Source organism: Alosa alosa, chromosome 13 (assembly GCF_017589495.1).
Source record: "Alosa alosa isolate M-15738 ecotype Scorff River chromosome 13, AALO_Geno_1.1, whole genome shotgun sequence".
Lineage (NCBI taxonomy): Eukaryota > Metazoa > Chordata > Actinopteri > Clupeiformes > Clupeidae > Alosa > Alosa alosa.
Genome location: NC_063201.1, coordinates 31,458,632 through 31,470,996, shown reverse-complemented (window position 1 = coordinate 31,470,996; position 12,365 = coordinate 31,458,632). Strand labels below are relative to the sequence as shown.

The 12,365-nt window shown below is 45.4% G+C and overlaps 3 protein-coding genes across 8 annotated transcripts in view; 2 read left to right on the top strand and 1 right to left on the bottom strand.

The window, feature by feature from the left end:
• stx17 (syntaxin 17) overlaps positions 1-4,739 on the top strand; it is a 10,051-nt gene extending 5,312 nt beyond the window's left edge. For all 4 annotated transcript variants that reach the window (XM_048261794.1, XM_048261791.1, XM_048261792.1 and 1 more), the window contains exons 7-8: positions 2,463-2,549; positions 3,886-4,739. In XM_048261794.1, the coding sequence (XP_048117751.1) occupies positions 2,463-2,549; positions 3,886-4,107 (309 nt within the window). In that variant the 3' untranslated portion in view covers positions 4,108-4,739. The remainder of the gene's footprint in view (positions 1-2,462; positions 2,550-3,885) is intronic.
• Positions 4,740-4,854: 115 nt separating this feature from the next.
• On the bottom strand, positions 4,855-12,197 carry erp44 (endoplasmic reticulum protein 44). Its single transcript, XM_048261790.1, has 11 exons — positions 12,032-12,197; positions 10,271-10,343; positions 10,140-10,179; positions 9,869-9,984; positions 8,341-8,525; positions 8,067-8,182; positions 7,743-7,917; positions 7,226-7,337; positions 6,890-7,031; positions 6,245-6,347; positions 4,855-5,831 (listed from the first exon to the last, which is right to left on the bottom strand). Exons 1-11 carry the CDS (start codon positions 12,086-12,088, stop codon positions 5,727-5,729), a joined length of 1,224 nt encoding a protein of 407 aa, XP_048117747.1. The 5' UTR covers positions 12,089-12,197; the 3' UTR covers positions 4,855-5,726.
• Positions 11,028-12,365, top strand: part of invs (inversin) — a 24,770-nt gene continuing 23,432 nt past the window's right edge. For 2 of the 3 annotated variants that reach the window (XM_048261785.1, XM_048261782.1), the window contains exon 1: positions 11,055-11,277. The gene's annotated coding sequence lies outside the window, so the exon portion shown is untranslated. The other variant, XM_048261786.1, reaches the window with a different exon arrangement.

The following is a 12,365-nucleotide window of genomic DNA, read 5'->3' as shown; positions in this document are numbered from 1 at the left end:
TGTAACTTAATGGAAGCAACAAAGAGCATTCTGTCATCCCAGAAGCAGCTGACATTCTTGTTGAGGGACCACGTTAGTGCAGACAATCACGTAAGCACAGTGGGACACACACACACACACACACACACACACACAGACACACACACACACTCTCATGGTGTGTGACACAGACAGAAACTGATTTGTGTCATGGAAAAGGATCTGAAAATATGTTGGCTAGACACAATTAGAGAGTGTGAAGATATCGTAATAAATTCAACCATGAACAGTTTTATACACTTTGAAATGCATGCCAGTTGAACTGTAAAAGTGAACCTTTGTCTGGGTGAAAACATTTCAAACATTTTACATTTGAAATAAGAGAAAGTTTTCCACATGCAGAGATTCTCCAATTTGTTTCTTTACTTTTGCTCCCTTAAAAGTGCCACCCGAGATTCTGGTGAAAGCTTGTTGATATTTGAGCTCAGCGTCCAATCAAATTGCATCCTTCCCTCCCGTGTTCCTGAAGCGATGTGTTTGTCTGCAATAGGATCCGCACTTGGCCAGAGTGTTTGTGTGTGCAGTGCACACAAAACAAACAGGTAGAGGACCCTTAAGGAGCTTTTTACTGAATTTACTAAAAGGTGTGTTGGATTAGAATTGCAGACTGTACCTTTAATACAACCTTAATGCCTTTAATCTGTCTGATGCATATGCTGCGTCTCTGACAGCAGTGCTAAATGGTCATCTCTAGGCGTGATGTGTGTCACTGTGGCATGTCCAGCAGTTGGCCTTTGACAGAGTGGCCTGCATGTTATCCTCCTCAGAGGTCACTGAGGATCGGAGCGTGTGTTGGGCTCTCGGTGGTGCTCTGCAAACCCTGCAGGGTGGTGTGTGTGTGTGTGTGTGTGTGTGTGTGTGTGTGTGTGTGTGTGTGTGTGTGTGTGTGTGTGTGTGTCTGTGTGTGTGTCTGTGTCTGTGTCTGTGTCTGTGTCTGTGTCTGTGTCTGTGTGTGTGTCTGTGTGTGTGTGTGTGTGTATGTACTTGGAGTCAGAGTGCAGGCTCTGGAGCCTGAGGTGGTTTTACACACGCATATGCACGAGAGAGAGAGAGAGAGAGAGAGAGAGAGAGAGAGATGTTAGCTAGCAAAGCTTGCCCTCTCACTCGGCTTTGACTGACCACACAGTTGAGAGGAGGAAATAGTGCCAAGTTCAGTAGCAGAGGAAAGAGATGGCCAGGAGGTGTTTACCACTGAGCTATGTAGGCCCAGGTGTGTGTGTGTGTGTCATAGTGGGGGTTGCTAAGCTGCTAAAGGTATTATGACCACTGCTTCTCCTGCATGTGAGTAGGTGTTACTATGTATGTTTAAAACACAGCCACAGCCTTGCAGTACGTGTGTGTGTGCGTGTGCGTGTGCGTGTGTGTGTGCGTGCGGCGCGTCGCACGCGGCGCGTCTTGTCGTGACGCGTCGTGCGGGTGTTCAGAGCCAGGTTGAGAGCAGACGGCGCTGATTAGAATCCTAGTGGGAGAAGGTAGGAGTGGGAGGGGAAATGGGCAGCGTGAAAGAGATGTTTCAGGGGATAGAGGGAGGAGTGTGTTGTCTATTAGGCATCCCTCGTGTGTGTGCGCGCGCGTGTGTGTGTGTGCGTGGCGTGTGTGTGTTTGTGCGTGTTCTTACCGTGAGCGTAAACACTCAGGTTGTAAATATCTCTCAGAGCTGCACTCTGCCCTGAGGGAAACACTGTAGACATGACTGACAGTGTATTAACGCAACACACACACACACACACACACACACACACACACACACACACACACACATACTCTCTCTCTTATTGGCAGAGAAGGGATCTGGGGAGACTTAGGTGTCTTGGGACTGGGGTCTTTAAAGACAGATTTTCCTACTTTCCCTGCTGTGCGTGTGTGTGTTTGTGTTTGTGTGTGTGTGTGTGTGTGTGTGTGTGTGTGTGTGGCAGGTGCTGTGAGCTCACACTGATTCAGAGAAAGAGACAGCTGCCACTCTTTGAATATTTCATAAGCATGTGAGAGACCACCCAGTCAAGACACACACACACACACACACACACACGCACGCACGCACGCGCACACACACACACACACACACACAACATACACACGCAACAATTCTACATACACGGTCACCCAAAGTTACACATAAGTCTTATTAGTCATTACACACATCCCTACACTCTATGTTGGGGCTACTTAGGATAATAAAAACAATGAGTGTGTGTGTGTGTGTGTGTGTGTGTGTGTGTGTGTGTGTGCATGAAATGATATTATACTGTCTCTGTTACTTTAAATCAGTTGGTTTGAAGGTGTCTATGGATGTATTTCTGCTTGTGTTTTGTCAACATCTAATATCCCACCACCTCTCTCTCCATCTCTGCCTTTGGGCCACCCTTTCTCTCTCGTTCTCCCTCCCTCCCCTGTCTTTCTCTCTCTCTCTCTCTCTCTCTCAGTCACAGCAGGAGAAGATTGACAGCATTGAGGAGAACGTTAGCGTGGCGGCGAGCAACGTGGAGGAGGGGGCGCGCAGCCTCGGGAAGGTGAGGGGAGAGAGGCTCTCCTGCTGGGGGATCGATGGCACGCCAGCCCCCTGCTTCCCTCGGCCCACCACCGCCAGAGGCCCATTGATCCGCCTGAGTGCAGGAAAGCCACAATTAAGAGGGAGGGAGAGAGAGAGAGGGGGAGAGAGAGAGGCACAGGAGGAGGATGAAGAGAGGGAGAGAATGACAGAGGGAGAGAGAGGAGGTGGAGAAAGAAGGGACTGTGAGGGAGGGAGGCAGAGTGTTCTGCAGAGGGAAATCAATGCGTGTTGTGACGGCCTCTTGCCGTGAGGTGATGTGTGTGTGAGTGTGTGAGTGCCCAGAGGTCTAAAGAGTGTAAAATAGCGTCTATAAACAGCATTTGAGCTCCAACTGTGTGCTCAATACACACACACACACACACACACACACACACACACACACACACACACACACACACACACACACACACACTGTGCACACAGTGATAGACTCTGTTTATACATACATGTCAGAATTTTTCGGTTGAAGACTCTAGCTGCCACAGAAACACACACACACACACACACAAGTACAAATACGCACACTCACCCCCACATCAACAAATGCACCCCAACTCGTTCTGTAGGTCAGGTAATTTACTGCTCTCTGAAGACGATAAGATGAGAGGAAAGAGAGATTAAAAGAAAAAGAAGAGAGGGGGAAGGGGAGGGAGAGAGAGATGAGAGGAAAAGCAGGAAACTATTTGATGGATGTCATTTTGCCGAAGTGTTTTATGTGGGTTGAACTGTTTTGGGGATGCGGTACATCTGTGTGTGTTGGATGCCAGTTCTAACCAAACCTTCTGTTGAGCCATATCAATTAACTCTGTCTCAGATTTGACCTCATTACTCATTTGCTCTGATTGAAGTGTGGAGTGCCGTGCACCTCTCCTCAACTGCGCTGCTTATTATTAGATGTGTTTCGCTCTGCTTATCTTACTTATTTGAACTTCATAACAAATTAGTACAGCCACAGTTTCTATATGTTTATGGTTATTGTTAATATTCTGTTACATTTTATTTTGACTATTACTAATATTAGTATTGCTTTTATTTATTTTTTAATTTATGCTTTATTACTTTACATTAAATTGTTCATTTTAATGTTTATTGATGTCAAAGTCACTTTGGACAAAAGCATCTACTAAGAACTATAAACATACACATAAACATACAAACTGGACATACACATAAACATACACATACAAACAGTGTCCAAATGCATTAGATGTGTGTACCTCTGAACGTGTGTTTGGGAATGTTCTCCCATACAGTGTCATTTTTAACACTCCCCCTCTGCCTCCGTCTCTTCCCAGGCTGCTAGCTCGGGATTGGCCGTGCTGCCAGTGTGCGGAGCTCTGATGGGCGGGGTTTTGGGTGGACCCCTCGGTTTGTTGGCAGGATTTAAATTGGTGGGTGTGGCCTCTGCAATAGGTGGTGGGATTCTTGGATTTGCTGGCGGCAACCTCATCCAAAAACGCAAACGCAAGCGTGTGGATGTCCAACTCCAGCAGCTGAAGAACACACACGATGATTAAAATGGACTGTTGTACTCACACACACACACACATTTGAATGACACACAAACACACATCCACTGACAAGCACACAAACAGACTCCAAGAGAACACACAGAGTTGGATTTGTACACACCTGTGATTTCTATATTCAAGCGTTGTTGGTTTGCTTGCTCAGTTACTGAACTGCTTTAATGTCACACTGAAGTCGCAGCAATCACACACGACTCTCAGTGAATCTTGAACTTGACAACGCCTCACGGCAAAAGATGTCATTGTTTATGCTCAAAGCCATTTTGGTTAGCCAATTTATTTGCCTTATTTGAAGCCTCTGCTGTAATTCTGGCACTTGAAACAAAGTCCAATGAATGTGACTGACCCCTCGCCATCCTGACCCTCACACGCGCCTGTTGTTCAGTTGTTAACCTTCACCAAGCCTTATTGGAAGTGCTGCCGTAGGGGAGAGATGAATGGCTGATGAGCTGTCTGAGTTTGACTGTACAGTGGTGCGTCCTATAATAATAAATATGTAGAATTAAACACTAACTATAACTATATAATTAAACATCTGTATTGATGACCCACTGAATATCCACTCTGCCTCCTAGGGACAAGTCTGGCTGTCTCCTAATGAAAATGCTACATAAAATATATTACAAATGAGAAGAGTTATTTCCTGTAGATTGCCTCTCCAACAGCTTGAAACAAGAAACGCGTCACACAGAATCAAGAACACATCACACAGAATCAAGAACACGTCACACAGAATCTTGTAAAATGTTTTTATTTTATTTTATTTTTTCCTTCCCCTTCTGAGATGACTGATTTACTCCCCTCCACCATCCCCAGTTGTGCTCCAGCCTTTGTGGCAGGGCTTCATATGAGACTTCATGAGCCTGGACCTGAACAAGTCTGCATCCGAACACACACCTTTCACCCTCTTTTATACACGCACGCGCACACACACACACAGAGTACTGGAGTGAGTATTGAATGACCACAGTAAGACAGTGAATGGCCTGCATATCTTGTTCTACATCCCCTCCCTCTCTCTCTCTCTCTCTCTTTCTCTTTCTCACACACACACACACACACACACACACACACACACACACACAGTGAACGGCCTGCACATCATTGAAAGTGAAATTTCCCATAATTCCTCAGACCCATGAGAGATCCAAACTCATGTCTGTACCTCAGTAGGAGCATCACCTCTTCATTGCTCTGGTTGATTTTTTTTCTTTTCTTACAAAAAACAAGAAAAAACTTCAGCTGACAGAAATGGGGTGGGGAAGCAAAACAAAAACAAAATGTATTTAATTTAGACACGACTGACCGACAGAGCACAAACATATTTACACGCTTCAAAAAATAAAAAAACGCTCTATTTGTTTTTCTTCTCCTATTTTCTCTTTCTCTCTCTCTCTCCATTTCTTCACGCGTCCTTCTTGTCCTTGTCCTTGATGTCCACAGTTAAACAGAGTGATGGAGGGTCCGCCAGGAGAGGCGGGGCCAGGCCACGGGGGCGGGACTGCCGGCTCTAGGTTCTGGGTGGGTTGTGTGTTCTAAATGTCTGTGTGTGTGATGTGTGTGTGTGTGTGTGTGTGTGTGTGTGTGTATTGTAGAGTGTGTTTGGGTCACAGCTCGTCGCGGTCTCTCAGGAGAGTGTAGCGCGTTTCACTGGGAGCCAGCTTCTGGAAAGAGCTCTCTGGAGGATTGCTTGCAACCTCCCTGTTCTCCTCCTGTTACACACAAACAAACACACACACACATTATTATTGGTGAAGCAAGTGATAATGAATTTCACAGGTGATCCATAAGATATTTCTCAATAGTTAGACCGTTACAGAGGAAAAGTGTAGCAACCACAATGCACAGCTCTTCTACTATTCAGCATGACTAAGTCAAATGAAGCAGTAGAACCCACTGATGCTGCTGAGGCAAGATCTGGGTTACAGTGACATACTCAAGATCGAGTCGAGTTTCTATATCCACGTGGAATTAACGTTAAAAGGCACTTAAAAAAAGAGAGGGCTTTTCACAGGTTTTCCCTTTTAAAATACTTCTTCATAATGTGGAAATGTGTTGGAAGTGTATGACTTCACCTGCATGGAAATAAGTGCCAGAGTGGGGTGTGTGTGTGTGTGTGTGTTACCTGTCCTGGTGTGCTGTCTGTAGGATCAGGCCCATGGTGGAACTCTCTATGTAATTTTCCTGAGTGAAGGTCTAACACAAACTGTTTCAGCTTTCCTGGAATCCTACAAGTGGACAAGAACACACATGGATTTAATGACATCCAACAACACACAATGCCAATAGTGTGCACACACAACACACACAAACAGGTGAAATATCTCAACTGGTCAGCCATGGATAGTGTTGCTTCTGCTTCTCTAAGGTGCTCAGTAATGAAGTGCAGACAGTCATGTTCCTTAACCAGTGTACAGAATGGAGTGTGTTTCTTTTCAACTTTTCACTAATGAATGTGAGAATTGAGAACCATATGGAAATCATAAGCAGTATATTTATAGTACACAAAGGGAAAACTCTCCGATTGGCCAGCCTCCAAGTTTCTGTTTACATGAATCTTTGTGCAAAATAGTATTGCTACTTCCAAAGCCCCTCACAGCACAGAGGCTTTTACACAATTACTGAATATCCACTGCATGAATGCCTACTCTGTGAAGAATGGCAGTTTCATCAGGGGTATATAGGCTTGATCTGTCATCATGGCCACACACTTCTGGGGAATGTGACAAATTCTATATTGGGTGTGTGTGATACGATTTCGGCTACTTACGTGACGTCGCTGTACTCTGGGAAGACATACATGTGTCTAAAGCTGTCAATGGCGATGACGGGGCAGTCTGCGGGCGTCTTTTGGATATGGAGGAGAGGGTGGCGGAACTTATCGCAGTCGGCGTGCAGGAAGTTAATGGAACCTGGCAGATGAGGAGGTAGGGAGGATATGTTGAGCTGCTATACACACTACTTACTACTTACACACATTTATGAGACACTGGGGAGAAGAGTGAGACTGAGTGGAGAAAGAGAGACAGAGGGGTGGAGATCTGTGGGTGTTTGTGGTCAACAGTCTGAGGCTGACCCCTGACCTCTCCCCCTGACGTGACCTCACCCTTCTCACTGATGAGTTGCCGGGCAACCTCGTGCTGAAACTTCTCCAGGCTCTCCGTGTCGTCTTTCAGATGGAAGAGGATCAGAAAGGGAATGCCCTCCTCCGTCAGTTCCTGCGCACACACACGTTACACACATTTAGGACAACACTGTCTCCAACTCGCCAACTAGTCGAACTTGGTCGAAAACACAGGGGGAGAGAGTCTCCATTTGTGTGAGTGTGTCAGTGAGTGAGTGTGTGTGTGTGTTGATGGTGTAGCAGGAAGATCGAGGTATGTGGGGAGGGTGAGAATGAGAGAAAGAGGCCATGTGGTTGCTGGGTGACAGAGGGACGATTGCCTACACTAGTTATTTTAAAGATGTGTCTCACACACACACACACTGTGGGAAAAGTACACTGAGAAGGAAATGAGGGCAGAGAAAGGACAAGAGAAGAGAAGGTAGTTGGTCAGGATATAAAAGCAGGCCATGAGAGGAGTGGAAGAGAGTGTGTAGGGAAGGACAGGCGTTTGCTCTACCTCTCCATTCTCAAAGGTGATCTCTCGGACCAGAGGGACACACTTGTCCTGGGCCCAGGCGTACGTCAGGTCGAAGTTGGTGAGCGTGCCCAGGTACACCATATCTGGAACGTTCTCCCCCATAGGTTTGTAGATCACGTTATCACCGCTGAAGCGCTCTGGCTTAGACACCTCCCTGCACACAGATAAACAAAGACATTCAGATGAATGAGTCACATAAACAGAAAAACAGAAGAGCGAAACTAGTGTTTTAAAGACAGAGTTCAACAACTGAGCTCCATCCAGAGAATGGAGCAGTGGGATTAAGATGGCAGACGTTCTTACCCAAAGGCAGCCATGAACACACAGTCATCTCGCAGGATATTGGCCACTTTCTCAAAGCTCTTGTAGTTTTCGGCCTCCTTCTGCTCAAAGTAGCCCACGATGGTGCGCTTACTCCTCTGTGTGTGTGAGGGCACAAGAGTGTGAGATGAAGCCAGAGACAAGGAAAGAAATGAACAAACATTCTAGTGCGTCTGAGCAGCCACCATGCCCCATCCCCCCACATGACTGGCATAAACACACAGGCCAGGGGGCGGGCTGGGAGGAAGTGACTCACGTCTATAGTGGCGAGTTCCTCTAGGCTCTTCATCTCTACGATGGGCTGGACCTTCTGCTGGCGGATGAAGTCGGCGATGGCTGCCACTGACCTCTGACCCCGGTACTCGCGCTTCATCATCATTCCATTCCGGAAGAGCTTTAGTGTCGGGTACTTACTGATGCGATACCGCTGGGCAATGTCCGCTGTTCACACAAACACACGCCCCAGAGATACACAAAGAGCCACTTCAATTAATGAGCGATTATTTCCTCCAAAGGCAAAGTACACAGATAACACGTGGTATTAAGTAGCGCGCACACGCACACACAAACGCAGCTTTGAAAACATCAAATTGGCACTTCCTGTCTACAATATACCGTATCGCCACTGCCACCAAATATTGATTTTATTATTAAAGCATTAGGCTGTGCAAAAACTCTTCCAAAAAACAATGTTGGAGAGGCATTAGTCAGAGTTCTGATTAGGCTTGAGGTCATGTACAAACAGAGTTATGGCACATGCACACCAATAATTAGTCTGTTGCAAAGTACATGGAAGTTTGGCTTCAATAACTTTGTTACATGTGGTGTTAAGGTGAGCAATGTTAATGGGCAATCACATAACTGGTTCCATGCGTTCTTGTTGGATGATTGTGAAAATGTGCCTCCTGATGATTGAAGTTCTCCAGAAAAAAATCTGTTGCAATCTTCAATGGGAAGATTAGAAGAATGCTCAGAAACACTACCCCGCAACATTGCTTAAAAAATTGCCTTGCCTATCATCAGGTTTACTCATAAAACATTGCGTTGTGTTCCTACATACAAGTAAAAGTGAGATGCTACCTTTTAAACAATCTCAATGAAATGAGACAGTTCACATGTGGTGCACACAGAGGGGACAGGAGAAGAAAGGATGCAAGAGAGACTAAAAAGATGCTGGAGGCTGGGCTGGACATGGAGGGGGCACATTAAAGCAGCCTCCTACTGAGGGTTAAATACTCCAAAGCTGCGGCAGGAGCCCCCTCACACCCTCCCTCCACCAGGCGCGCGTGCGCACACACACACACACACACACACACACACACACACACACACACACACACACACACACACACACACACACACACAGCAGGGTGGCTCTAAGCTGCCTGGACTTCACAGACAACTGAGTTTTGTCATTAAATCATCAAACATTTTACAGGTTATCAATAATTCCCTTTACTCTATCTCAAAGGATAAGCCGTGTGTTTTTGTGTGTGTGTGTGTGTGTGTGTGTGTGTGTGTGTGTGTGTGTGTGTGTGTGTGTGTGTGTGTGTGTGTGTGTGTGTGTGTGTATGTGTGTGTGTGTGTGTGTGTGGTGAGGTATTATGTGGTGTATTGGTTTCCAATGAGGGCATGGAAGACTTGTGTACTTAAACCTGCACATCTGACTAGATTTTGAGGGTCAAATGCTAAAATATGATGTGAGTTTGAACAAGTTTGCATTTGTGCATGTGTGAGCAGGTGTATAAGTGTGTGTGTGTGTGTGAGTGAGTGAGTACACTTACAGTGCTGGTCGCAGTCCACCCGTGCAAACACCACATCTCGGCTGTCTGGGTATTCCTCCCTAACCACGTTTGATGCTTCTTCAAAGATGGGGTGCAGCATCTGACTGAAGCGACACCTTCACACACAGAGAGGGACACAGGTGTTACCACAAAGCCAACTGCATCGTTGCAGCAAAGAATATGCATGAACGGCAACACATATCATAATCCCTCTTCAAAACACACACTCTCTCTCTCACACACGCACAGTTTCAGAACCCTCAACACTCACCAGTCCGCATAAAAGTTAACGAGTGCCACTCCGGCATTATCTGTAAGATATGAAAACAGGATTATATTATAGATACAGGGTCAAACAGAGGTGATAATCACATACAAACACTTCCACAAACATAAACTCACTGAGCGTGTCATCTATGTTGCCGGCATCCAGACTGGTTATCTCTCCCCACACTGGACTGTACAGGCCTACTACCTGTAGTGGAAAAGGCAGTGTTGCGACAATATCAATGTGCTGATGAGAGTAATGTCAATAGCCACACACCGACACTAACACACACACACAGTGGGGATGAGGGAGTGTGAGAGAAGCAGGACTGCTCTGGGGATCTGGCAAGGACTAAACAACACACAGTTGGAGAACTGGCACACACACATGCGCTTTTTCACAAACAATGGCTCAGTGTTCATAATGGTAATGTTGCAAAAGGACAAGAGTAAATCGCAGCTCAAAGGGCAAGTCTAACCCAACAGTGATGATGAAGCACAACAGAGGAGGTGTATCCACCGATCAAAACAAACAGTCTTCCAAAGGGTGGAGTGGATATCCTTGTGCCCTTAAGTATAGCCTGATCATACTGAAAACACACTGTAATTATAACTTAAAACCAAAGAGCCTACAGTGTCCAAATACTGTTTGCTAAATGACATATATCTGATACTGGTGGTGCTATGAATAGCGGTTACTACTTGCTAAAAACGGTTTGAAAGACAACCCGATTACATCGTCGCTTAGTCAGATTCTCGACCACTGACTGTCAAGGCAGATGAGTACAGAACTTCTGCTTGCCTGCGTCGCAGCAGAAACGATACACAAAAGTTCCGGGTTATCAGCCAATAGGAAGAGGCCACAACAGAGGAATTCACCAACCGGCGTCTTCTTATCGAAAACGATGTGGGTGCATGAAGGCTACCGCATTCCAAAATACCTGCTGATGAACTTATGTCATTTGAAATATTATCAATACTTATGTTGACTAAACGTTGTTAACGACATAACTATACAGATGAAATCCGTGCATGCTAAATTGGCCCACGAAATGACTTTGTCTCTGCCCGCTACTAAGTTAGCAAGCTCGCTACCACAAAAGTTTCAAGTTCTTGGAAGGCTAATCAGACACATTCACAAGGTACTAACGTTAGATCTCATATTAGTCACCTTACACGTCTACAATGCAACCTGTTTATATAATATAACCAATCGTAACTGTAGCTACAATTTTAGCATAATTTTAAGACATAGCACAACGTCAGCTAGCCAACCAACCTTTAAAGGCAATAGCCTACTGAAAACTCGCTGGCACAGATTACGAACGTCAGAGTGTACTGGAGTTAACATTGCATAAAACGTTACAATCAATCAGTGTGCATAACGATGTGTTTAGTACCTTCCTTTATAACTGTCATGTGCTACATTTTACGTAAGAATCCAGTGATTTCACGGGAATAAAAAATATGGAGTGACGTTAATACTGCAACAACATTAATACTGCAACACGGTCACAGCACTTCATACTTCAATCCGTGGCTAACGTTAACACTCCGGCAACTACCTACAACTAGCTATCCATCCAGCTAAAACAGAATTAGCCAAAAGACAAGCTAGCAAACTGCAGTTGGTGGTGACTAGCCAGCTAACACACTGTAGCTATGATGCCTCATAGAGAACATAGTGTTCAAATACCGGATGATAGGAGAGATGTCAATTGCACTAATAGCACTGTTTAACATGTCCCAGAGAAAATCACTGAAACAAACGAAAAAACAATACATACTTCATTTAACTGACTGGCATTACTGTTTAGCTAGTAGCTAGCTCGTTGCAGACTATCGCTAACACAGCCGAGAAGAGGTATCATGCATGCGCCTTACGCGGATGCTTACCAGTAATATCGTAAAGTAGTGGAGATCAAGACCGGGTATGATTGATGTTAATTTCATTGTACAGTGGAGTTAATTGGTGTTGTAGAATCTTCCCAGTCTCTCGATACCACTCCACTACTCAGCTTCAGGAAGTGGACAGTAGGCAAGCACAGAAAGCGACAGCAGCGACAGAAAGGCGTGTACCAGAATGTGAGCCTTCCTGGTATGAACACAGATTTGTGGGAAATGCTGTTCTATCTGACGTCTTGGTCAATCCATGGTCTCTTAATTAAAACTACAAGTTCCCAAAACTGGACAAGACCTTTCTTGAGTTTCCGAAAACGTATTTGGAAGT